The following is a 26184-nucleotide window of genomic DNA, read 5'->3' on the forward strand; positions in this document are numbered from 1 at the left end:
GCTGTAGCCACCGGCCTACGCCAGAGCCACAGCAACGCGGGATCCAAGCCACGTCTGCAACCTACACCACAGCTCACGGCAACGCCGGATCCTTAACCCACTGAGCAAGGGCAGGGACCGAACCGCAACCTCATGGTTCCTAGTCGGATTTGTTAACCACTGCGCCACTACGGGAACTCCCAGAAGTGTATTCTTTCACCATTCTGGAAGCCAGAAGTCCAAAGTCAGGTGCACACAGGTCCTGAGGCCTCCCTCCTTGGCTTGCGGACGGCTACCCTCTCGCTGCCTCACTGCATGGTGGTCCTTCTGTGCCCACCACCCCTGGTGTCTGTGTATCCGGATAACCTCCTCTTATAAGGACATCAGTCTTACTGGATTAGGATCCTATATGGATTCTAAGGGCCTCATTTCAACTTAATCATCTCTTAAAAGTCCTATCTCCTAATACAGTCAGATTCTGAGGAACTGGGGTTATGGCTTCAACATATGAATCTTAAGGGAACACTTCCGACCAGAGCAGGTGGCCTCAGAGAATCCTTACATGAAACGAATAACCATCAAAGCTAACTGTACTGCATGTCACTCTGTGCCAGAGACCATTCTAGGCATTTCTCATATAATATTAGATCTTCTCTCCATGATGACAGCTTGCATAGTTATAGCTTGTGTGGATGATAATTTATTAGAGCTTATAGATTACTGCCTTCCTTTCTGAAACATAGTCAACTTAATTTGGTGGAATGATGTGACATAGTGAGTGTCACATCCCGGTCCTCGACCTGGGTCCCTGTGATCTGCTATGAACCAGACGGATGGGAGCATCTCGTAACCCAGCTTTGGTTGGAAAGAGTGATTCTGCCTTTCTCCATCTCTCGTCTCATCTCCACCTGTCCTGGCAGGCCGTGGGGCAGCATGCATGGTCTTTCTGCCTTGACTCCCCCAACCACATAGCTGAGACTCCGCCCTCTTTCTCGCGTGCTGAATCATTACCTTTAAGACTAGAGACTGTTATCCCAAGGAATTGGGCAAGAAAGGAGGATGGAGGACTCTCTCCTGGGGGGGATGGCAGCTTCCCATCCAAATTACAGATGCATAAGATGCACCAGCATGTCCTGGGGTGCCTCTGAGCAAACAAGCTAGACACCTGTACCTAGGTCTTCTCACTTAATCATGCATCAACTCTGAAAAAGCTATTCTTATTCCTGTTTACAGAGAAGGAAACTGAAATTAGAGGGAACCTCAGCCCTGGGCCACACCCTTCCCTTGTGTGACCTTGAGCTACATACTTAACCTCTCTGGGTGGGTCTCAACTGGCCTCACCTATAAAAGAAATGCTCCCTCTTCTTCTCTTCTTGATTGCTCCTCGGCTACTACAGGGCATTTCTGCTTATCCTGAGAGAGCTGAGATCCACCCCCCAGCCCACATGGACACTGTGTAACCATCTCCCCCAGTCCCCTTTCTGGGGGTCTCAGCCTACAGACCCAACAGATGAGCATGCTCCCAGGGGTCCCCCCTCCACCGCCCAGACTCCATCCTTACCCAGGCTGACCTGCGCGCAGTTGTCAGCCAGCTGCCTGGGCAGCCCTGGCTATTCCTCCAGTTCCCGGGGAGGTCCAGGAGCGTGATGCTGGCCGAAGGGTGACCCTGGGACTCTGTCTCCTTTTCTGCTGTCCAGGAGGCTCTGTCGGTGGTGAGCGACGACCAGTCCCTCTTCGACTCCGCATACGGAGCGGCGGCCCATCTCCCCAAGGCCGACATGACCGCCTCAGGGAGTCCAGACTACGGCCAGCCCCACAAGATCAACCCGCTCCCCCCGCAGCAGGAGTGGATCAACCAGCCAGTGAGGGTCAATGTCAAGCGGGAGTACGACCACATGAATGGATCCAGGTGAGCCCGCAGGGCCGGCGCTGCCGGGGGTGGGACCAGGGGAAGGCTGGAGGGGGAGGCTCACGGTGACATTTTCACATCCTCTGAGCTGAGACTGGAGACTGGGAACTGAGGGTCCCTGTACACAGAGGACGGGGAGGGGAGTATCAGAAAGATAAGTCAAGAAGGTAGGGAAACACCCCAGAGAGGAAATGACGAAGATCTGAACTGGAGAGATGGCCTTGATTGTGGCAGTCAAAGAGGAAAGGCACAGGGAAATCAGCTCAAGACTCTGTGGTAGCCTGTGTGGGAAAAGAATCTGAAAGAGAACGGATGCGTCTGTGTGTATGTATCACTGGTTCACTTCGCTGTACACCCGAAACCACTATGCGCCAATGACATTTGGTTTAAAAAGGGGAAAGGTGTTCCCATTGTGGCTCAGCAGAAACGAACTGGACTAGTATTCATGAGGACACAGTTTGATTCCTGGCCTTGCTCAGTGGGTTAAGGATCCAGCATTGCCGTGAGCTGTGGTGTAATTAACAGGGCTTAGGTGGATAAATATTGTGCTGTGGGTGTGTGAGAGGAAAGAGTCAAAGGTTAACGAAGCTTCGGTGTTTCCAAGAAGGACTGTGAAGTAGCCACGGGATTGAGGGGGTGCAGGGGGAAGAAAGGCTTTGAAATGGGATGTCAGTTTCTCCACGGGATGCATCCTGAGTGATCAGTAGAACATCCAGATGAAAATGTCTCCTAGGCTTTGGAAAATGAAGTTCGGATAATGTTGGGGAGTTGGGATTTAGGCTTGGACCTCTTCTCCAAACAGTTCTAACAGGGGAATTGGATGAGGTCACAGAGGAGACAAGTCTAGAGTGAGCAGGAGTTAACATGCCCCCCCCGCCCCCCAACCACTGCCATGGCCCTGGTCTCCAACCTACCTGTGCAAACACCTGCCCCCCTCCCCCCATTCCCATCCCTCTCACCAAAAGCAGCCACTGGGATCCCAGCCACCCTCCCAGGGTCTAGGATTTCAAAAAGGCTCAGAGGTTCTGCACCAGGAGCTCCTCAAATGGGTGTCTCTCCACCTAGATGATGAATGTGAAGGGTTACTCAGAGTGTAGGGAGGACATAGTTTGTCAAACATTTTTCTTTTTTTCCTTTTTCCTTCTTTTTTTTTTTTTTTTTTGGTCTTTTTGTCTTTTCTAGGGCCACACCCGTGACATATGGAGGTTCCCAGGCTAGGGGTTGAATCGGAGCTGTAGCCGCCGGCCTACGCCAGAGCCCAATGCGGGATGCAGAGCCACAGCAACTCGGGATCGGAGCCGCTTCTGCGACCTACACCACAGCTCACATCAACACTGGATCCTTAACCCGCTGAGCGAGGCCAGGGATTGAACCCACGACCTCATGGTTCCTAGTCGGATTCATTTCCCCTGCACCACAACGGGAACTCCCATTCATTTATCCACGTTATCATTTGCTCCCCACCCTGTCCCCCGAGGTCTGTGTTGTCCTTACATCTATGGAGGCAAATTGGGCTTTGAGAGGGTAAATGACTTGTCTAAGTCTTCAGAGGAGGCAGGCTGGCCCAGGTTTCTGGTTCTGGCCTCGTGGCCCCCTTTTCCATCCCCCCCGCCCCCGCGGGCATCTTGTGCTTTTGCCACCATCCCCTTTCTGCCGACATCCCCCCAGCAGTGTGGAGGGCCATTCAGCAATGCCTCCCCAATCGGCCTAACTGCAGGAACCCCTGATCCTTGATGAAAATCCAGATCCGGAGTTCCTGCTGTGGCGCAACAGAATCAATGTCGTCTAGGGAGCTATGGGATGCAGGTTTGATCCCCAGCCTGCACAGTGGGTTAAGGATCTGGTGTCACCTCAGCCACTGCTTAGGTGGCAGTTGCAGCTCTGATCTGATCCCTGGCCCAGGAACTCCATATGCTGCTGGGTGGCCAAAAAAAGGAAAAAGAAAAGAAAATCTAGACCCACCCTTGGAGGGGCTTTGGGCTCCTGGAGCCTGAGTCTGGCCCCTGCTCACCTCCACTGCCCACCCCATCAGCAGCCCCTCCCTTTCTGGGCCACCCTGGACCATCCTCTTCTCCCACTTCCTCCTGCCTTCCTGAAGTCTAGTCATCAGACATCAGCCTGAGCCCCCCTTTCAAAATATTGAACTTTCTTGCTCAGAATCCTTTAATGGCTTAGGACAAAATCCAAAGCCCTTCACGTAGGCCCACCATCCCTCTGATGACCTCTTACCCGGCTCCCTTCTCATGTCTTCCATCCATACCGGCCACACAAGACCCTAGCCGCTCCTGCCATAGCATTTGCCATGTGTTCCTTCTTTCTGGAACATTTCTACTCCATCTAGCCCTTTGACTCTCTCCTTCCCTTGTTTTACGTCTCTGTTGGAACGTCCCCTTCTCAGTGGCCTTCTCTGACCTCCAGACCTGCAACAGCGCCCACCAGTCTCTACCCCGCTTTGGTTCTTTCCGGCTCCATTCAAAGGGGAAGGTGCTGGTTCGCTGTCCAGTAGGTCATCCGCGTGCAAACGGGGGCAAGAGACCTGGGTCGGCAGGCAGCGCCCCAGACCAGCCTGTGTCTGCGCTCAGGGGAGACTGTCCTGGTGAGATGACTGCTCCCTTCCCTGCTGCCAGGGAAGACTCAGGGGATCCCCTGAGGAAATCAGTTTTCAGAGACCCCTTGCCAGCTCGTCCCTGGCTCCGGTCACACCAGAAGCCAGCTGGAGGAGAGCTGTGTGAAGGCCCCAGGAGCAGACGCCACATCTACCTGGCTCTGGTTACACAAAGCAGCCGCTGCTTTTGATTTGCTGGTCTTGACCGGGGCCACCAGCCGGTGACAGAGCAGGTTCAGAAACTGATGTATTCTCACTGTTCCTGGGAAACAAAGAAGATGCAGTGGCCTCTCAGAGCCAAGCAGGCTAGGCACAGCCATCACCGGCACCTCATAAATATCCTCTAAGTGCTCACGTGGAAGCTGGACTGGTGGGCGGCAGGGAGCAAGGGTTTTCAGAAAAACAGCTCTGCTTAGGATGGGACCATGTCGGATCCCATGACCTGATCACACAAAAAGGAACAGCATGATAGGATGGATGCCGGCCTATTTAACTCTCTCACCCACCACACTGCTTCTTCTACCCTCCGAGTACCACTGAGGGTGGCATTCTTAGTGCAAAAGGTATTTCCTAACTTCCAATGAAAAAAACCAAAGCAGAGTGTAAAATTTGGGATCTATTAGCTCATAGACTAAATCTGTGGTGTTACAGGCAGGAGACACTAATTGAAATATGGCCTATCTAAAATGGACATGTGCTCGAAATATATCTTAATACCCTGGCTTGAGAAGACTTAGCATGCAAAAAAAGTGAAATATTTCATTAATTATTTTTTAGATCGATTATGCTGAAATGATCATCTTTGAGCTCTACCGAGTTGATGTAGTAATACATTTTAATATATTTTTAAATTTCATTTTACTTCTTGATTGATTGACTGATTGATCGATTGATTTTTAGGGATGCACCTATGGCATATGGAGGTTCCCAGGCTAGGGGTCCAATCGGAGCTTTGGCTGTCAGCCACAGCCACAGCCGCAGCCGCAGCCACATCGGATCTGAGCTGCATCTGCGACCTACACCACAGCTCACGGCAATGCGAGATCCTTAACCCACTGAGAGAGGCCAGGGATAGACCCTGCAACCTCTCGGTTCCTCGTTGGATTTGTTCCCTCTGTGCCACGACGGGAACTACACCAATTTTTTTTTTTTAATTTTAAAAATGTAGCTACTAGAAATTTTAAATTACGTATATGGCTGCTTTAAATGGACAGTTCTAGACTAGAATATTAGGGACCATCCCTGTAATTCCCAGTGAATTCTCTCCACGTTCTTTGATAGCTGGGATTCTGAGTTATTTGATGCTCATCAGAAACACCACAGGTATTTGTGTCTCTGGAGGGGGCATTCTATGCACCAAAGCGACAGTGCCCTTCTTGCTCAGATCCCAGCAGCAGGTCATTTGGGCCAGGACGCGGGGTGCAGGGGAGAGGCTGAGGTCTGAGAGCTCAGGGAAAATCGACTTTGATCTCTTTCTCCCCACCGTCCCCTTGTGGTGGAATCTGTTAGCCTGAGTTGTTCTTGAAACAGCGTGGTCCGTGGGCTCTGTGCTGGGTGTAGACTCCTGCAACTTGCTTCAAGCTGTGGTCTGCAACTAGCCCTCAGCTGCATCCTGTCCCAACCTTCGGGATTGGGGGAAAACATGCCAAGAGGGAAAGGATATGAGCTTGCGGAAGGGAAATGCAAGGACTTGCTCACCTCGGGTACCTGGTGTGCAGGACCAGAGATCAGTATTACTCCGCCCTAACTCTCCCTAGACTGACCAGCAGGACCAGATGCCCGTATTAGATACCTATGGACTTCAGTTCTACATGTGGGAAGACAGCCTGTCACCTCTCCCTCTGACTGCAAAGTCCCTTCCCAAAGTGCTTCCTAAAATTCTGAACCCTGGTATTGCGAGCACGTCACTGATAACCTGGGTGGCAGGGCTGTACTCAGGGTTCTGGGGAAGCTATTGGGTTAGGGTGATGGCTATACTGTAGGTAATTTCTTTTCTTGAAATTTGCTTCTAACTTGAACAAAAAGTCATACGCGCACGGCTCCTATGAAAATCCTAAAGACAACAACGCAGATTTGCTTAATTTTTTTTCTTTTTTATTTTTTAGGGCTGCACCCGCAGCATATGGAGGTTCCCAGGCTAGGGGTTGAATCCGAGCTACAGCTGCCGGCCTACACCACAGCCCACGGCGACACCAGATCCTTAACCTGCTGAGTGAGGCCAGGGATCAAACCTGTAACCTCATGCTTCCTAGTCAGATTCGTTTCTACTGCACCATGACGGGAACTGCAGATCTGCTTAATTTTCTTACAGCGTCCATATGATGTGGAAGACATGGTTGTCCTAATGCAACCACGGACTTTAGGTAGCTCTTGGGACCTCACGTTAGCTGTGTGAATATTGGGTGCCTGTTGGCAGTGAGCCCCGGCTGCAGATCTGTGGGTCTGGGTGGCATACCCTGAGTTACATCACTCTGAGTTGAATGGGAAGGTAGGGAAGATGGTAGCAGAGTCTAAAGCAGTTATCTCTGGGCAAGATCTTTGTAATTGCCTTTCATCCAAATACTCAAGCTTTCTCACCTTGTTTTAAATCACTCGACAGATTGCAAGGCACTTTTGGAAACCAATAGCAGTCTTTTGAAAGCAAGGCTCCCTGAACACAGCAAAATAAAACCAAAGGAGCAAAAGGCTATGACCAGTGGCAAAAATAAAGGGCAATGCTGCAGGGGCCACGTGGCCTTTGCTGTGGCCTCCGCTGCTGTGGCTTTCTGAGCAACGATTGAGAGGGAGACTCGGAGCCCCCACCTCCTCCCCACTCTATTGTGATGGCCCCAGGCCCTCTTGTCACCTGTTCCAGGGCTATCAGCTGCCTGTGGGCCCCAACCCCGTGCTAACTGTAAGTGCAGGTCTCAATACAAATCAGCGGCAGCGTGGGCAAGCTGAATGGCAAGACCTCTCCCGCTCCATGCGTGCCCCCCCCAACCCCTGCTTTCATCCGGCCTCTTCACAGGCACCAGCTGCCTCATTAAAGAGCAGCCTTTATGCTGCGCTTCACCTGGTCCCACCCTCTCCAGTGGCTGGCGAGCCCGATGGCCGCTTGCGAGGCCTGTGCTATCCGCGGAGGCACGGTGCCAGGCGCCCCAGAGTGGAGGGGAAAGTGGCAGGTGGTGGTGAAGGTACAGCTTTCCTTTCTTCTTGTCCAGCAGTCGGAGGAGGGCCATCCTGGGCAAAGGCGGAGGTCCGGGGTAAGGGCCAGGGCTTCTGCCTTGGGGGTGCCCCTTTGCAGAGAGATCTTAGCGTCTGGGACCAAGGACAGGGCCTTGTTCCAGAGAAGCACCTAGATGGGTAGGCAGGCATGCAGTTCGCCTTACCCCGCAGGGGAGCAGGTGCATACACAGGAGTGGGACGAGAGAGGGAGGCGGATGCGGAAGTAGGGAACTTGGAGTTCCCGCTGCGGTACGACAGGATCGACAGCATCTTGGGAGTGCAGGGATACAGTGGACTCCAGGATCCAGTTAAGGACCCTGTTAAGGATCCAGCATTGCTGAGGCTGCAGCATAAGTTGAGACTGCTGCTGAGATCTGATCCCTGGCCCGGGATCTCCATATGCCTCGGGGCAGCCAAAGAAAAAAGAAAAAAAGAAAAGAAATATGGGAGCTTCTTTGGGATAGGAAATGAGGAGGTTCCAACCACTGGACAGCCCCCTCTGGTGGTTCTCCCTGCATGGAAGCCCGAGGCTTCCATACTTTCTCCCCGGGGAGCTGGCCTGAACACATCTGCCCCTCGGCAGGTGCCTCTCTCACCACGATGCTCAGACCTCTCTTCTTACCTGGTGACATACTGGGCAGCTTTTACCAAATGACTCCTCTTTTCAAATTTATTTTTCTCTCTTCCTGGCACCAGGGGCTGGCGCTGCCCCAGGGGCTGTTGGTCTAAGGAAGGGGTCACTTTGTTGCAGTGCTTTCTGACACCCCGCTTTTCATCTCTTGCATGACAAAGGGTCCGTGTCGGGCTCAGAAATCCCTGGAGCCCTGGCTGATGTGGAAAAGAATTTTCACAACTTGTTTCCCAGAGGTTCCAAAAGGGGGGCCCAGCCCGCTGAGGGCACATCCCCTTTCGCCACACCCACCCTACGCTGCCCCTCTCAGAAAGTTCTCTGGCCCCCGCCAGGGGAAGTGTGTGCTCTGGCAGCCCCACCCTCTGCACGGCGTCCCCAGCCAATGAAAATGGTGCTGTCTTGGTTGAAGGCCAACTTAATCCTTCAAACTTCTGCATTTGGGTTGTTTCACCGTGGACAAGAATGCTGGATGAGGCTGCCAGGCCTTGGTGGTGTGTGTGCGTGTGCGCGCGTGCATGTGTGCTGTGCCTGCATGCGTGTGCGTGCTTGCCCACGTGTGTGCCTACATGTGTACCGTCCCGTCCGTGCCTGTGTGCGCAGGCGCCCACTTGCGGTTAGCCGTGAGGAGGATGGCGGGGCCCTGCCAGCTCGGCCAGAGCTCAGCTCAGACACAGGACCAGGGTCTTTCTGGGACTGCTTCATCTCAAGCCAAGTCCTTCTCCAGTAGAAGCCAAAGGGCCAAACTCTGGTGCAAAGCCCCGATGTGCTACTGCCTCGGCTCAGACTGCCATGGGGACGTTAAACCTTCAACAATCTGGGGCTCTGACGGCTGGTTCTTGGTTCTCTGCCTGGAAAAACAGTAGGCGAATAGTAAAACCTTAAATTCTAACATGTGTAAGTTATACATCTTATTTTCATTTTCAGCCCATGTTCCCCTCTGTAAGACATCAGGAAAAAATTACTGTCTGACTTCTAATATCTCAGTGGAGCATTTATCTCCCAGCTATGATAAGTGATCTTCAATATTTTTTCCTTTCAGATTAAGAAACAAATTCATTTAATTTTCTTTATTGAATGTGCTCTGGCCTCCCCTGCCCTGTCGAGTCCCCGCCTTCCCGGGCTGTTCCTCCCTTCGCCTGGCTGGGGGACAGGGACGCTGTCCTGCCCCTGGGGCTGAGCTGCCGCCATCACGCTGCGGGATAGGAGGGATGATCTGGCACAACTGTGCTCCTTCAGGCCTCAGGAAGGTCTGTCCCAGCCCACAGCAGAGGGAGGGAGGGCAGCGGCCAGGCCTCTGGAAAGCTCTGCGAGGTGCTGCGGCCCAGAGTTGGACGGCTGTAATCTGAACCTTATCTGAACTCCTGGGTCTGAAGGCCTGGTTTGGAGCCCTTGCGAGGTCTGGCTGTCTCCCAGGTTGCCAGAACTGATGCTTCCTGCTCTGTGGACCAAGGCTGCGGCCTCTCGCTGGCCTCCGGTCATCTCCTGCTGCTGCCGCCTCTGGAGTGGAGGGCAGGGCAGGACGGCACCACCCTGCCCACGCCGGGAGGATCCGTGGTACTGGGTTAGGGGAGGGTGGAGTGTTACGCCAGCCTGCTCCGGGCACCAGCTGGCCCCAAGTGAGATGTCAGCTTAGTCGCCAGACCGACACTCATGGCTGTGCTGTAACCGGCAAACTGATTCTCTGCCTGCATGTCGCAGAGTATCAGGGGCTAACCTGGCCGTGGACTTCGAGGCTAGGCTGGGTGATTCATCTGTCCCTCGTTTGCTCCCTCATGCTTCCCCTAGGGGCTTGGTAGCCAGGCCTGCCGGAGGCCACACCTGCTGGGTTAAAGTTTTTGGATTCTCTTCCTCCTTCATGCAATAACCAGCTCTTTGGTGGGTGTGTTTTGCTAGAGGAGCTAAATGCCAGAGACTTGAGTCCGGCCTCCATCACAAGCCGGGTGACCCTGGGCCAATCACCTCATCACTGGGTTTCTCTCAGCATAGAAAGGAGACACTTGGGAGTTCCCATCATGGCTCAGTGGTTAACAAACCCGACTAGTATCCTTGAGGACTTGGGTTCGATCCCTGGCCTTGCTCAGTGGGTTAAGGATCCGGCATTGCTGTGAGCTGTGGTGTAGGTCGCAGATGCGGCTCAGATGCTATGTTGCTATGGCTGTGGTGTAGGCTGGTGGCTACAGCTCTGATTTGATCCCTATCCTGGGAACTTCCATATGCCGTGAGTGCAGCCCTAAAAAGACAAAAGACAAAAGACAAAAAAAAAAAAAAAAAGAAAGAAAGAAAGAAAGAAAGTAAGGAAACACTGACTAACTTTACCTGGTATCATAGACAATGAAAGACCACCATCATATGATACCACCTACATGTGGAAATTAAAAAAAAAAAGATACAAATGAACTTCTTGCCGAAAAGAAACAGACTCACAGACTTTGTGAAAAACTTCTCAATACCAAAGGGGACAGGTTTGGGGGGTGGGATGGTTTGGATGGACAGGGGCTTTGGGATTGGCATGTGTACTCTGAGGGATACGGAATGATTAGCTAACAGGGACCTGCTGTACAGCACAGAGAACTCTACCCAGTATTCTGTGATAACCAATGGGGGAAAAGAATCTGAGATATGTGTATATATGTATGACTGGGTCACTTTGTCCTACAGCAGAAATGACCATAGCCTTGTAAATTAATTATACTTCAATAAAACTTTTTTTAAAAAGGAGGAGACAGTAACCCTCACCATGCCTATCCTGAGGGTAATTGGCAAGTTCAGATAGAACACTGAAACAGGAGTTCCCATCGTGGCGCAGTGGTTAATGAATCCGACTAGGAACCATGAGGTTGCAGGTTCGGTCCCTGCCCTTGCTCAGTGGGTTAACGATCCGGCGTTGCTGTGAGCTGTGGTGTAGGTTGAAGACACGGCTCGGAGCCCGCGTTGCTGTGGCTCTGGTGTAGGCCGGTGGCTACAGCTCCGATTCAACCCCTAGCCTGGGAACCTCCATATGCCACAGGAGTGGCCCAAAGAAATAGCAAAAAGACAAAAAAAAAGAACACTGAAACATGCTAAAATGATATACATGCAGTAGCAGAAATTGACACACTGTAAATCAACTATTGTCTAGTAAAAAAATATACATGCAGTGGAAATAATTGACTCAGAAAGCACTGATTGCTCACCCCCTCTCTAAGGCACTATACAAGATGCTCGAGGTTCAAAAAGGAAAATCAGGGAGTTCCCGTCATGGCCCAGCAGAAACAAATCCAGCTAGGAACCATGAGGTTGTGGGTTTGATTCCTGACCTTGCTCAGTGGGTTAAGGATCCGGCGTTTGCCATGAGCTGTGGCGTAGGTCGCAGAGAAGGCTTGGATCTGGTGTTATTGTGGGTCTGGCGTAGGCCAGCAGCAACAGCTCTGATTAGACCCCTAGCCTGGGAACCTCCATATGCCACAGGTGCGGCCCTAAAAGAGACAAAAAAAAGGGAAAATCATGGCACTGTCAGGAAACTCTCAATCCAGCAAAGGGAAGAGCACCTGCCAGGCCAACGGTCCCATGACAGGACAAGTCCTAGCACCACAGCAGAAACAGGGTGCTGTGGGAATCGTCGAAGTCCTGTCTGGGAGCAAGATCAAGTGCACATGCCTGGGGAGCGGAGGTTGCCTGGCAACGAGGCTGAAAGTGTAAGTGGCAGGCAGAGTGGGAGGACAGCAGCGCCCAACTCAGAGGTCCAGACTCCAGTCTGAGGGCATCAAGGGGCTGCCAGAAAGTTTTTACGTACCGTAATTACAGGATTGGGCTGGGATGGGAAGAAAACTTTGGGGCCCGCGTGGATAGAAATAAGGCAGCGTCAGCAACATCCTCGCCATCATCGTCATGCCAAGTGGGACTGGGCAGCGGCTCCCCGGACGTGCCCGCGGCAGTGGTGACACTGATGACTTCCTCTGGGCTTTGTCTTTTCTCGCTCCAGGGAGTCTCCGGTGGACTGCAGCGTTAGCAAATGCGGCAAGCTAGTGGGCGGAGGCGAGTCCAACGCCATGAGCTACAACAGCTACATGGATGAGAAGAACGGCCCCCCTCCCCCCAACATGACCACCAACGAGAGGAGGGTCATCGTCCCTGCAGGTACTTTGGGAACCAGCTCGCTGCGTCCCACCCACGTGCTCCCCCTTCGGGGCTAGAGGCCCTAGCGGGCATCTTCGCCTTCATCACCTGGTACCCTGTCCCCCATGGAGATGCTGGCTTGGGAAATCTTCTTCCCCAGCCACCTTCCCAGACAGTTTCCCAAATGTCCTCAGCACCCTGACGTGCAGATTCCAGAAGCCCCCGCCCTCCAACAAGTCACATCTCCGAGCCAACCCTCAGTGTCTGGTTCCACGGGATGAGGCTGGCAAAGAGAGGCGAGGCAAGGCCCACCGAGCCCAAAGGCATCCAGCTCTTGCCTTTAAGGAGAAGAGCGGCCATGGAGGAGGTCTGTCGGGTCCATCGGGAAGGCACTTCCTGGCATCTGCAGGTTCCCACCTTTCCAAAATGACAGCCAGCTCTTCCAGGTTCAAAATAGAAATAACTATATTTAACAAAAGGAGCGCCTGAGCATGTGTGCAGCAAATTATGTCGTTATGTAAAAATAGCCTAGTTTTCCTAGGTATTGGGGCTGCTGGTTGCAGAAAAGAAAATCATTGTTCAGGCCTTCCGTGCCTTGGCTGGACGCTCAGCCTCGGTTGGCAAGCTCAACTACCCGGTCAAAAAGGGAGGAAAACCTACCACGTGTAGAAGGGGTGCCAGGGCGAAGGAGCCAGCGTCCAAATTTTTAGCAAAGTGAGTGGCTTACCAAAATAGGTCTACCAAAAAGGCCAGCCCCTTCCATTTGGAAAAGTGTAAATGCAGTTGTGTCTGGGGCCCAAGGGTTAGATGTCTCTTTGAAGGAATTTGCATGTCAGTCTGGAAGGTGTGGTTTCGTAACTGGCCGCTCTGTCCTAGGCTCTTTGTAGTTATTTTCCAGGGGAAGCCATGTGTCACCATCTCCGAGGAGCACAGCCACACCCCCATGTTCTGGGCCAAATTCAAGGTGGCAGGGGTGGAGGTGTGGGGACGAAGAAGGCAGGAGAGGGGTGGGCTAGCGGGAACTTTCTGTGCCCTGCAGGACTTGAAAACTGCTCTGAAAGCAGTTTTAGTTTCCTGCTTCCACAAGCATGTGACCTCCCAGAGGAAGAGGGAGAGCAGCTCTGAGCACCGATGCCTCCCCGGTGCCAGGCACCATCCCTGTTACGTTCCTTCTGTCATGTTCTGTCTGATCTCCTCTCCCCCAGGACACCGGCCAGATGTGTTTAGCTCAGGTGTGTTTGGGAAGGCCAAGGAAATCGTGCCTTCTTCCTCCTCATAGAAAGTAGTAGACATGGGAGTTCCCGTTGTGGCTCAGTGGTTAACGAATCTGAATAGGAACCATGAGGTTGTAGGTTCGATCCCTGGCCTCGATCAGTGGGTTAAGGATCCGGCATTGCCGTGATCTGTGGTGTAGGTGGCAGACTTGGCTTGGATCCTGCATTGCTATGGCTCGGGGTGGGCCAGCGGCTATAGCTCTGATTAGACCCCTAGCCTGGGAACCTCCATATGCCGCAGGTGCAGCCTTAGAAAGACAAAAAAAAAAAAAAAAAAAAAAAAAAAAGAAAGAAAGAAAAGAAAAGAAAGTAGTAGACAACGGGGTGAACTAAAGCTGGCCTGGGGGAAACTTCTGAACGCCTCACAGGGGGCCGAGCCCCTCCAGGCCTTTGCTTGCTTGGACTCAAACCCCCTGCTTCTCAGAGCAGTGACCAGCACAGGGAGGAAGCCTTGAGGAAGGAAGAGTGAGCCTTGGCAGAGACCGTCTCCGGACCAAATGTTGGCACCATCTCATTTCCTTAGGCACTTTTGGGAGGGGAGGAGGGAAGGAGGAGAGAATGATCAGACCGTTTCATTGACCCTTCAGCTCTGAAGTGGTGTTGAAATACTTTCAAATGGAATATTCAGTGGGCTGAGGTCACCACAGCAGCAATAATGAAAATAGCGTAAACTCCTCCCAAAGGGTTTTCGAAGCTCTTGGTGTAATGAATTCACTAGCGAGGGATTCACTTCAAGACTTTACCTCTGGCTGGATCTTTAAGCATCACCTTCACACATTTTGGCTTCCTCCAGGTCAGCCTCCTGGACATAAGAGAAAGTCTCATTCGGGCAAGTCCGCAAATCAAGGCCATAAAATATCGGTGGAACAACCAATTGAATTTATGGTGGGATTTTAAGACAAGTATAAACGGGGGCCCTAGTTAATCACCAGTTCCAGGTTCAGATGGGAAGAAACTAGGACTAAATCATCCAGGAAATAACATTTGGAAGAGGTTAGCCTGATCCGGAGTGGAAGATTTATAATTCATGGTGTTGTAAAGGGAGAGAAATAATATTGTGATAGAGCCCAAAGCAAGGGAGGAAATAATAAAATAAATAAAACGGACAGTGTCGAATTGAAACAGAGGCCTTGGATACTCGAAGTGAGGAATGAGGAGAAGCAGAGGAGATCTATTGAAATTATATGCTATATAATCCAAGTTCCCCCAGGACATTTTTCTTTAGAAATCTGAAATGGTGCAATACTCTTTCCATTTACCAATGGTCCATGCCTAATTGTTTCTGGAGAGGAAAAGAGTAAAAACAAAGCAATAAATTTATCTGAGAAAGAGAGAGACAGACTTGTACAATGAAGCCCTGAGTGCCATGGCCTCTGGTGTGAGAGCAGAATACCTCCGCGCCTGCTGAGGCAGGATGGGGAGAGGGAAGAAGAGGAGGTTTGTGGGTTGGGGGGACCCTCCACTGAGTGTCGTCCTGGGAGGGTTTTTCCTGGAACCCCAGCTCACACTGTGACGAAAGCCTGAACTGGGGACTTAGCCTTTCAAGATTCCACTTCCCATCTGCAAAAGGAAGATGCAAGCCATTTTGCAGGCTTTTCTTGATCAGTGAAAAAGGACACGTGGAGTAGCTGGCACCTAGTAGGCATTCAAAATCTAGACTGTTCCGAGGTACCCAGCCCTGAGTGGCGGCTGTGACCACAGCGGCTGTCTGGGGCCTGCGGCTCTGCCCCGCTACCGCCCCCTCTTTGCCAGCTCTTCCACCTCCAGCACAAGCTCAGCAGTGACTCTTCGGTGGGTGGTGCCTTAGCCCAGCTCAAGGTTCCAGAAACAGAACCTTGCTTGTTTCCCCACGGAAGCCACTCTGAAGCTTTCAAACCTGCTCCTGCTTTTGCTACGAGCCTTCCTAGACACTTAGAGTGAGAGGGTGGAGAGTTAGCACAGATATTCCTGCCAAAAAAGCAGGCTAATAGAGCAGGCCCAGAAGCAGCTGGGGCTATCAAGTCTCCTTCCCCTCCTCCAGGAAGCCTTCCATGATTCCAAATTCACACAGACTCCTTCTGCCTCCGATTCCTCGACCTGCCACTGTAACTCTGCTGCTTAATCCCATGCTTCCCTGTGTGTCCCATGTGGGTGGGTCTTCCGTGAGGGCAAGACCCACGTAGCTTTCTTCTATATGAGCTTTTTTTTTTTCCTAAGACTCGGAATCTAATTTTTTTTTCCTTTTTGTTTTTTTAGGGCCACGCTCAGGGCGTATGGGGGTTCCCAGGCTAGGGGTCGAATAGAAGCTGTAGCTGCCAGCCTATGCCACAGCCATAGCAACTTGGGATCCGAGCCGCGTCTGCGATCTGAGCCACAGCTCGTGGCAATGCCGGATCCTTAACCCACTGAGCAAGGCCAAGGATTGAACCTGTGTCCTCATGGATGCTAGTTGGGTTCGTTAACCACTGAGCCATGATGGGAACGCCTATGATGAGCATATTTAACTGTTTTTTGGACTCTGTAATAATGGGGTGCCAAGGAAAGAGATGACTTTCAGACTGTGATATGTGATGAGAGGTAAGGGCTCCACCTACCGTGGAACCTGCTGGAATGTATCACCAGCACTCAACTTACGTGTTCCTCTCACGCCCACCCACCTGGCTGAGGAAGAGTCTGAGGGTCCTAGGTGCAGACAGCCTTAGCCCTCCCAGTACTAATGTTCACTCAAGGGCTACAGCGTTTTCTCCCTCCAAAACCATTTTTCATTTTTGGGGATTTAACTATCTTAAGGACTTTGGGCAATGATCTTAAAGAAATTTCAACATAGCTGTCCCCAAAGGGTTGGATTTAAGTTACAAGCTAATACCACTGTGTTTTCCAACTGCACAGATGGAGTTAGGGTCCAAGATTCCTTTCTGCAGCCGTCTGAGAGATCAGTGTTCTTCCTTGAAATGACAGGGGCCCTTTCCAGAGTCATCGGTCCCTGGGTCTAGGAACCTGGGTCTGTTTTCATTTGGATGCCACTGTTTCTCAGGCAAAGGTTTCAGTTGCCCTCCAAAGACTTTAAAGAGAATATCCTGTCAGGCTCTGTAGTGAGGCGTCTAAGTACCTTTCCTGAGCCCTAAGTGGCTCAGGCAGCGCCAGATGCCATGGGGCCCGATGGGGGCGAACCACTTTCCCGTTGGTAGGGGTGGGGAGGTGAGGGGGAAGGGGGGGGGGGAGAAAGTGGCGGGGGTGGGGAGCGAGGGAAAGAGAGGAGGAGGAGAGAGGCCGGCTGGGTCCCTGCTTCCCGCAGCCTTGCTAACAGCCCGTCTCCCCTGCAGACCCCACGCTGTGGACGCAGGAGCATGTGCGGCAGTGGCTGGAGTGGGCCATAAAGGAGTACGGCCTGATGGAGATTGACACATCTTTCTTCCAGAACATGGACGGCAAGGAACTGTGTAAAATGAACAAGGAGGATTTCCTCCGAGCCACCTCCCTCTACAACACGGAAGTGCTATTGTCACACCTCAACTACCTCAGGGAAAGTAAGTGCCTGCCCTGGTCATTGCTGAGGCGCAAAACACCCCCAGAAGCTGCAGCCCCGGTCCCCAGGGCTGGGAGGGAACAGGATGAAGACTGGTTCCCACGGTGCTTGCACCCCCCCACGCCCCGCCCCCCGGGAAAGGAGATAGGCTCTCCCGCTGTTGCAGATGCTGCCCGGCCGGCACATCTGGGTGCAAAGCTGCTGAGGTTATGTTGGCTCCCAGAGACCCTGCGAGGAGGGGGCTGACCCAGTCCTGCTGCCCAGGGGAAGGACAGCAGGAATGGGGAGAAAGTAGGCAGCTACAGCCCCGTGGGGTCTGCCAGAGAGTCACACTCATCCCATGGAACCCCCTTTCCAGAAACTACTTTGCCCCAAATTATAAATAGAGGGATGACCTGGCTGATATTTTCTTGAGCCAGGATTTCTACATTCATGGATTTAGATTTTTGAATATTTACATTAAGTTCTTCTTATTCTTGGAGGTCACTCCGGCACCCCCAAACCCACCTTTACCCGCCTAACCCACCTTTACCCACTGTTACCTACACATCCTTCCTCCCTGAACAGGGAGAGTATCAGATGCTACAGGTGGGTTAGGATCTGAAGCTTTCTCCTGGCACAGCCAGGAGAAGAGCTTTGGAAAGGGGGAATTTATGAAGAACGTGCACAGTTGGCCAAAGGATGTAGCCAGTATGAGGGTTCTCTATCACCAAGCCCCCGTCAGTGTGGTATGAAACATACACAGAGATAGGAAGAGAATTTTGATAAACCCACTAATAATCTCAGGTTTAACTCTTCACCAGAAATACAGGTGTTATATCAACAACTCCAAGTACTGAAGGACTATTCTGTGGCCAGAAAAGATGGCCACATCACTAAGATGGGGACGGTTGACGATTTTTTTTTTTCTTTGTCTTTTGCTGTCTTTTTTTAGGGCCGCACCCGCGGCATATGGAGGTTCCCAGGTTAGGGGTCCAATCGGAGCTGTAGCCGCCAGCCTACACCACAGCCACAGCAACGCCAGATCTGAGCCGCGTCTGTGACCTACACCACAGCTCACGGCAATGCCGGATCCTCAACCAACTGAGCGAGGCCAGGGATCAAACCCGCAACCTCATGGTTCCTAGTTGGATTCGTTTCCACTGTGCCACAACGGGAACTCCCAGTCGATGATTTTAAAACTCCTTGAAAGTGGAGATCCTTGGACAGCGCTTACGGGCTGCTTTTCCTGGTCTCTTGGGCTTTGGGTAGGTGACTCCATTTGTTCTCCATTGTTCAGCGGGTCTTCAGTTCACCCTTTCTGGAATCTTCTGTCTCCTTCTTGCAGCAGTGCACTCTCTGGGGTGGGGGCAACACACACTAGCTGTAAAAATTAAAATTTAAAAAATGCCTTCGGAAGTTTCCACTGGTGCCTCCGGGCTGCCCGGCCACCTCTCCGAGGCGTCTGGTGAGCAGCAGGACTGTGTGGGTGATGCAGCGAATATGAGCACCACAGCAATTACCTCATGTCTGAGTCTTGCTGCAGCATGAGGTCAGCCTGAAAAACGACAGTTTCGAAAAAGGGGGCAATTTTCCACCCAGTTTTTCTGGGCTTCGGAGAAGTAGCGTTTTCTAATAATCTGTATTTCTTAGCCTTTAAGTGTTTGGAGAATTTTTTAGAAAGGATCTTTGCACAGAGTCCTGCAGTGATGTTAGCTGGGCAGGGCAGAGGGTAGAAGAAGGTACCCAGAAGCCAGGCATGAGAAGGAGAGACCAGCAAAGCAGAAACTGTGACTGATTCTGCCTTTCTGCTCCTCCTGGCATCGTTGGGCATGAGGTCCAGGAATCACTGGTCCCTTTTCTTCCTTTGTGGGAGAAGAGACAGACAGCTGTATGGAATAGCCTGCTCGAGACATATGGCAGAGGCCCTTGCTAGGGGGATAGAGGTTCAAGCACATTGATCGGACTTGATGTGGGGAGAGTCCATTCATGCCGTGTGATCCCAGACCCTGCTTTTGGGGTCCATAAGCAACCCAAGTCCCCCCTAGGGCTTCCCCTCCTGGAAGAACCCAAGCCACAGACCTGAAGCAGAACCAACCTCTATACAGAAGGCCCAGGAATTTATTAATAAAGTGGCCTCGGGAGTTCCTGTTGTGGCTCAGCAGGTTAAAGGACCTGATGTTGTCTCTGTGAGGATGTAGGTTTGATCCCTGGCCTCACTCAGGGTGTCAAGAATCTGACCTTGCCGCCAGCTGTGGCATAAGTCGAAGACATGGCCGGGATTTGGTGTTTCTATGGCTGTAACGCAGGCTGGCAGCTGCAGCTCCAGTTTGACCCCTAGCCCGGGAACGTCCGTATGTCGCAGATGTGGCCGTAAAAGAGAAAAAATAAAAAATAAAAATAAAGTGGTCTTGGGTAACCATGAAGGAGGCTTTCCTTTGGAGGAGAGCAAAGGAGGAGTTCCTGTTGTGGCTCAAAAACAAAAACAGAAACAAAAAGAGCAAAGGAATGAGCAGGCAGGGAAGCAGTGGAGGCCAGAGAGCTTCAGTTTGGGGCAGGACATGAAAAAGGGTGGATTTCGTCTCCTTTCCTTCTTTCTTTTTAAGAATTCTTGTAGACATTAAAGAAGATATTCCCAAAGCAATAAAAACAGGAAGCTTCCAGAAAGGAGCTTCTCAGTGGAGCAAATTTCCAGAGTTGAGAGGAGATGAACAAAGCGCATATATGAAACAATGTTGAGTGAAACAGTGAAATACAAAGGGTTCTATGCATCAATAGAAAACCATGTCCTCCAGCAGAAGCAAAAGTTAAAATACACACGTTTCCATCATGGCTCAGCGGTTAACGAACCCGACTGGCATCCATGAGGACATGGGTTCGATCCCTGGCCTCGCTCCGTGGGTTAAGGATCTGGCATTGCCGTGAGCTGTGGTGTAGGTTGCAGACGCGGCTCGGATCCCGTGTGGCTGTGGCTGTGGTGTAGGCCGGCGGCTACAGCTCTGATTGGACTCCTAGCCTGGGAATTTCCATATGCTGTGGGTGCAGCCCTAAAAAGACAAAAAAAAAATTGTTTTTAATTCAAATATATGTATTAAGCTTCAAGAAAACTTACCCCAGCAGAGTATTGTAATAGTCTACAGGCCTTTTGAGGTACCGAGACTTAAAATGATCTGCTATCGTGGAAAAAAAAATTAATGCATGCTCTTTTTAACTGGTGACCACTTTCCGCTCTAGCCTCCAGAACCCCTGACAGTGGGTGGTGTCTGGTGACTGCCCACTCTCAGAACTGCTGGGAACTCCCCAGTCCCACCAGCATGTCTTCAAACACTGCATTGTTTTTCCAGACATACTTCCAGCTGATGCTTTGTGCAGAGGCAGGGAGGCCAGTGCTCCGGGGAGAGGCCGTGGCAGCTGAGTTGTGGCAGGGAGAAGGGTGCTAATTCCTCATGCTTGGTCATCTGTCCATTTGTGGAGGAGGGGGTGAGGTTCAAAATTTTCACTTTGGCAACAATTGGAAGGAAAATAGCTGAGCTTCTCAACCCAGATGGAGGAAGTACTGGAGGGCCAAGGAGAGTTGGCAGAAGAGACCTGAAGTCCTTCTAACATAGCTCCAAGTCAGAGGCTCCAAGTCAGCTGTGCCTCTCAGAGTAGCTGAGCTTTCTGGATTTGAGTAGCAGAAAGGACTTGGGGAAGTTCCTGTTGTGGCTCAGTGGTAACAAGCCCAACTAGAATCCATGAGGATGTGGGTTCCATCCCTGGTCTCGATCAGTGGGTTAAGGATCTGGCATTTCCATGAGCTGTGGTGTAGGTTACAGATGCAGCATAGATCCCACGTGGGATGTGGGGTAGGCCTGCAGCTGTATCTCTGATTTGACCCCTAGCCTGGGGACTTCCAGAGGCTGTGGGTGCGGCCTTAAAAAGCCACAAAAAGAAAAAAAGAAAGAAGGAAGGAAGGAAAGAAAAGAAGGAAGGAAGGAAGGAAGGAGAGAAAGAAAAGAAAGAAGGAAGGAAGGAAAGAGAAAGAAAGAAGGAGAAAGAAAGGAAGAAAGAGAAAGAAAGAAAAAAAAGAAAGAAAGAAAGAGAAAGAAAGAAAGGAAAGAAAGAAAGAAAGAAAGAAAGAAAGAAAGAAAGAAAGAAAGAAAGAAAGAAAGAAAGAAAGAAAGAAAGAAAGAAAGAAAGAAAGAAAAGAAAAGAAAAGACACGGTAGGATTAAGAAGCACTGGCATCAAATTTACGCTTTCACAAAAGGTGCTTGGCTAGTTATTCTGGCTATCTAGGAGGGAGATGTACTTTCAAATTTTACATACCAAATTTCAGATTAAGAATGTATTTTCCTGGGTAGAGAAGAAATAGTGTGTCCTGAGCCTTCTCTGTGCCCTGCGTGGTGTGCTAGGACTTACCTGGCCTGCCTAGAGGCTCTTATTCTCCGTACCTTGGCTTTTCAGCTGGCCCAGGGAGAGTGGTGGTACCTTATACTGTCCCTCTGAAGTGTCACCCACCCTTGAGATGCAAGCGCAGTGGGGGATGGGTCTGGGGGCATGCCTGTGGTTCTGGGATCATTCTGAGTCTCCTGGGGACACCAGGGCTCAGGCTGCATCTGCCCAGGTGTTATTCACTTGACAGGGACAGGATGCCCCCTTGTGGACACCTTGGACAACTAGTTATAAATCCCCATTTTAAAGCCAAAGCCACTGAGGCCCGGAGGGCTTTAAGAAATTGGTTCAAAGGCACCCAGCCTGCAGAGAGCAGCCTGGTATCTGAGACCCCAGCCTCTTAAGTCCCAGGCTGCAGCAGGGCCCACGGCTTCATGCTCTGAGGTCAGAAGGCCAGGCCGTGGAGAACGCCAACTCATCTGGGCCACCCTGGTCCCCCCTCCCCTGCTGTGGGACTAGCCTCCCTCCACTGGGGCTCCCACATTGAGGGCTGCTTCCCCCACAGCATTTTCTGTTTTCATTTGTACGGAGAGATAAATGCTTTCCGAAAATTTTCCTGTGGCCTCCTGGAATGAGGCTGATTAAGCCAAACCTATCACTGTGCCAACCCTGCCTGTCTCTCTTCCGCACGGCGCCTCATGCTCTGGACCTGCCAGGCGGCCCCATCGGTATCTCCGGCAGGCACACCCCCTTGGGTAGAGGCCGTATTTTCAGTCTCGGGCTGCGGGAAATGAGATTGGGTGTCACCAGGCAAGATTGGGACGAACCTCAAAGGAAGTGGGAGCTGTCCCCCCAACGGCAGTTCAGACCCAGGGCCACTGGGGGGAGTTTGGGGTTTCTGGGAGCCCCAGAGGTCCTGGGCGGGGCAGCCAGAGGCAGAAGAATGAGAGTTCTTTCATTTCTTTCATTTTACAGAAAGTTGTGTTCTGTCTCTCTGCGTCTGCCCTGTGAAAAATGCTAAGAAGCTGTGTTTTTAAATAGTGGCAGCGCTAGTGAATGAAATATATAGGGTGACAGGGAGACCCCAGAAAAGGTATCTATCTTGATTGCCATTTTTAATTTAAACGTAATGGAAAACACATTTTGCGTTTTGTGGCATTCCCACCGACCTCCTCAGATGGTCGGGCAGAGGTGATGGGTCCCAGCAATCAAGCCGGAGAACTATCGTCCCTTCCAGGAAAGGAGAACAAAAGGCCAGATTTTCCTGGGACTCGGCAGTCCGCCAGGCTTGCTGTTTGGAGCACAGAGACGCCTCTCCTCCCTCCCGGCTGGGCCCGCACCCTCCAGCCAGAGCCCTTGATGGCAGCGCGGAGAAAAGGGAGCCCAGCTTCAATAGGCTGCACAGGCTGGCGCATTCTCTGCGAGGTCGGAGACAAAGGCTTTGGCGCTCAGACGGGCCATTGTCTTGGCTGCAGGTGTCCGAGATGAAGACGTCCATTGGCGGAATATGGAGCTGAAGAAAGCCCGATTGTTGGGGCTCTGCCCACACCTGCAAGCTTCACCCTGTTCATTTCCATCCTCTTTCAGATCTCAAATACTCTACCAGGGATAGACAGACTCGACAATAGAAAATTATTTCGTCCTTATGATTTCACGTTGGGAAGCCCATGCTGTGCCAGCAGCCGCCTCTCCACGCTGCTCAGGGCCCCAAATCCACCGATATCCATAGATGCGCACATGCAGACATAAGTACAGAAACAGATGAGGGAGCCAACGTAGTAATTGAAGCATAGCATAGAGAGAAGGGGGAACATCACAAGTGCACATATCAAGGAACGATCATAAAGTGGGGCCACTCACTCATATGAGCACACCCAGGTCAAGGGGAGGCTGGAAGCCTCCATGTACCCCCATCTCCATGACCACCCCTTCCTCCCTGAAGTTCTTGGTCTCCAACACCACAGGTGAGCGTTGTCAGTTTCTTAGATTTAGCCGGGAGGCCTCACAGGATGCTGGGCTGAGAGCAGGTTTTATAGCAGGACCAGAACGAGTGTTCTATCTCCTGGGCTTTCTGGCTGTGTGATCCTGGGAAAGTTACTTGACTTCTCTGAATGTTGATTTCCCCATCCGTGCGAGGACTAAGTGAGAGACAGGAGAGAAAGCATCCGGCAGCCGGCAAGCATCTTGGCTTCCCTCTTCCCTTGTCAGCCTGCCTCCTCTGACAAGGTGCTGGAGCCTCAAAGCAGGAGATTGAAAGCCAAAGCCACAGGGTGAGAGGCCAGGCTCCCGGCAGAAGCTTCTTGCATCCGCACAAATTCCTTTGAGGAGACAGTGTGCGCGGCACCCTTTGCAGCCAGAGGAACTGGTTAAATCCTAATGGGAGAAGGGCATGTGGGCCCTTGGGAGGGAGGTCAGATGCCCCGAACCAGCCTCTCCACGGGAAAGGCAGCCTGTCCTCCTAGGAGTGAAACTTGAACCAAGAACCGTCTTCAGGGCAAAATCCTTTTCCTAGGTTACCATGAAATATGTATTTCATGCAAGCTTTGCAGAGGTCAAACGACCCTTTCTCTTGGCTTTCTGGGAGCTTCCTGTGGAATATACATGTGCCCAGAGAACTTTGACCGAGGGGGAAATGTAATAAATGCGGTTTATCTAAGCTCCGTGCTCTCAGCTGCATGTCTACACTAATGACTCAGGCAGGTCGGTCGTCTGAGACCATCATTTTTCTTTATTTGCTCCAGCCGTGAGGTTTCAGCCTGCGGGAGAGAATGTCAGGGACAGGGAGGCAGACATTCTTGGTCTTACTCCTGAGACTGTTTTCTCTTCCCTCGGAACGTTTGGTTCCACTTCTTAACCTCCTTCCAGTCACGGAGGATTATTTCTTATTGCAGCAGAACCCATTCATAACTTAATTCCGGAGGACAAGACAAATGCCCAGCAAGCTCTTTTATAAAGAGTTTATTGTGTGTCATTGTGGCGGCTGTGGCAGAAGGGATATAAAAATAGTCACGATAATACCTGGCGCTTATTGAACCCTCGTTCTGAGCCAAGGTCTGTTCTGAGCAGTTGCGGGGATTATTTTCTTCAGTCCTCACAATGACCACATCAGGGAGGTCTCATTCTTAGCCCATTTTATATAGGAGGAGCCTCTGGTTTAGAGAGATTGGGTACATTGATGGGGGTCACGCCTCGGAAGGGATAAGAGGCGGGGCTCATTCTAAACGTTCGTTTGCATAGCGGTTTATGTTCAGTAAAGGGGTCCCCCTGTGCCTCACATGGTCCTTGATATTTTTGAGAATGGAATAACCAAATGCATCTGTGTGGTGGCTGTTCCAGGCACGTGACTGTCTCCTTTCTAAAAATGTGTCCACGTAGCCACGCTTTGGCATAGCACTGTCTCAATACCACCAGCACCCCTCCTCTTCTCTTCTCTGGAACCGTTTCAGGGCTGAAAGGAATGGTTGTCCAAGCCCAGATTCGTAAGTTCTAGGCAGTTGGATGATGCTTCCAAAATTCTCTCTCCGGCGTCTGGCCTGGAAGGGCACGCCGTTTCTCTGAAGGCACACAACCAAACGCCCACGCCTGGGTGAGGCAGCCGCTCCACTCCCGTGTCCCTTCCATGACTTGAGACTAAAAATAGGAGTGTCTGACAGCCCGTTCCCTAGTCCAAGCCCTGGCACCCAAGTCCATCCCCTCAGTCCCAGGGAACAGGAAAAGAATTGTTTGGAAAGACTTTTTAGCCTCAAACATCCATGTCAAGCTTACTGCATCCTTTGTGAAAGCAGATCCCAGCCTTCTTGATAGCTGTTCAGAGTTTCCCTGGGAGAGCCTCAAGGAAGATGGCAAAAATGCCCATGTTTTCTGAAATAAAGCGCTTGGCTATGCTTGAAACAAAGGAACAAGTCTAGTTTTAGGAAAGAAGGGAGGGTTTTTTGTTTGTTTGCTTTTTATTTTGTTTTACATGCAGCAACAACAAATTAGAAAATGCCCAGACTAGTGCCCGCTACTGAAGTGCTTCTGTGTGACATTTAATTCTACAAGATTGTCTACCAGCTCTCCGTGATGACATAAAATTCAGTGCGTTATGTTTACTTATAGTCTCTCCCAGATGCGTCAAGAGAGACAAAAGTTCCTCTTCAGATGGAGCACGGCTACCCCATCCCCCGTCCCAGCTCCCAACATCCCCGCCACCAACGGTGACTATGCAAGCACCTTGGCCACCTGTAAACCCAAAGGCACCAGAGCAAAAAGAAACGGAGGGGCTTTCCCCCCAGGGTGGGGCAGTGCAGGCTGCAGGCCAAATCTGGCCAACGCTGGCCCTTGGGCAAAACAAAAGAAAACAAAAACAAAGAGGAATGTGCCACAGAGGCTGTCTTTAGCCTGCAAAAGACGAAAATATTTACTATCTGGTCTTTGCAAAAAGTTTGCCAACCCCGCTTGTAGTTCAACCCCTTCATTTTTCTGATGACGAAATCAAGGTCCAGACATGTAAAGTCCTTCCCCCACGGTCACCCGTGGAGTCGCTCGCAGGACCGGGGTGCAGTTCCCAGCCCTGTGTTCTGGCCATGACATAGTGTGGACCTGAGAACTCCAGAGACTTCATCAAGGCTGCCAGGAGGGCTCATGTGTC

General features: G+C 51.4%; 1 protein-coding gene and 1 long non-coding RNA gene across 17 annotated transcripts in view; one reads left to right on the forward strand and one right to left on the reverse strand.

Moving 5' to 3' along the window:
* FLI1 (Fli-1 proto-oncogene, ETS transcription factor) overlaps nt 1-26184 on the forward strand; it is a 137531-nt gene that overhangs the window by 75180 nt on the left and 36167 nt on the right. For 9 of the 16 annotated variants that reach the window (XM_021063121.2, XM_084976620.1, XM_021063122.2 and 6 more), the window contains 3 exons: nt 1677-1888; nt 12290-12444; nt 17000-17203. In XM_021063121.2, coding sequence (XP_020918780.1) covers nt 1677-1888; nt 12290-12444; nt 17000-17203 — 571 coding nt within the window. Of the gene's footprint in view, nt 1-1676; nt 1889-12289; nt 12445-16999; nt 18125-18172; nt 19680-20178; nt 24208-26184 lie in introns of those variants that run through there. The other 7 variants (XR_014815569.1, XR_014815571.1, XR_014815574.1 and 4 more) reach the window with 5 other exon arrangements.
* LOC146399924 (uncharacterized) lies at nt 3756-13783 on the reverse strand. The gene is made up of 2 exons (XR_014815585.1): nt 11761-13783; nt 3756-5401 (listed from the first exon to the last, which is right to left on the reverse strand). It is a non-coding gene; the product is annotated as an uncharacterized LOC146399924 (long non-coding RNA).

The sequence above is a fragment of the Sus scrofa genome, chromosome 9 (assembly GCF_054392235.1).
Source record: "Sus scrofa isolate SSC_HxYL_T2T_F1_AM1 chromosome 9, Sscrofa_HxYL_maternal_Yorkshire_Landrace_v2.0, whole genome shotgun sequence".
Lineage (NCBI taxonomy): Eukaryota > Metazoa > Chordata > Mammalia > Artiodactyla > Suidae > Sus > Sus scrofa.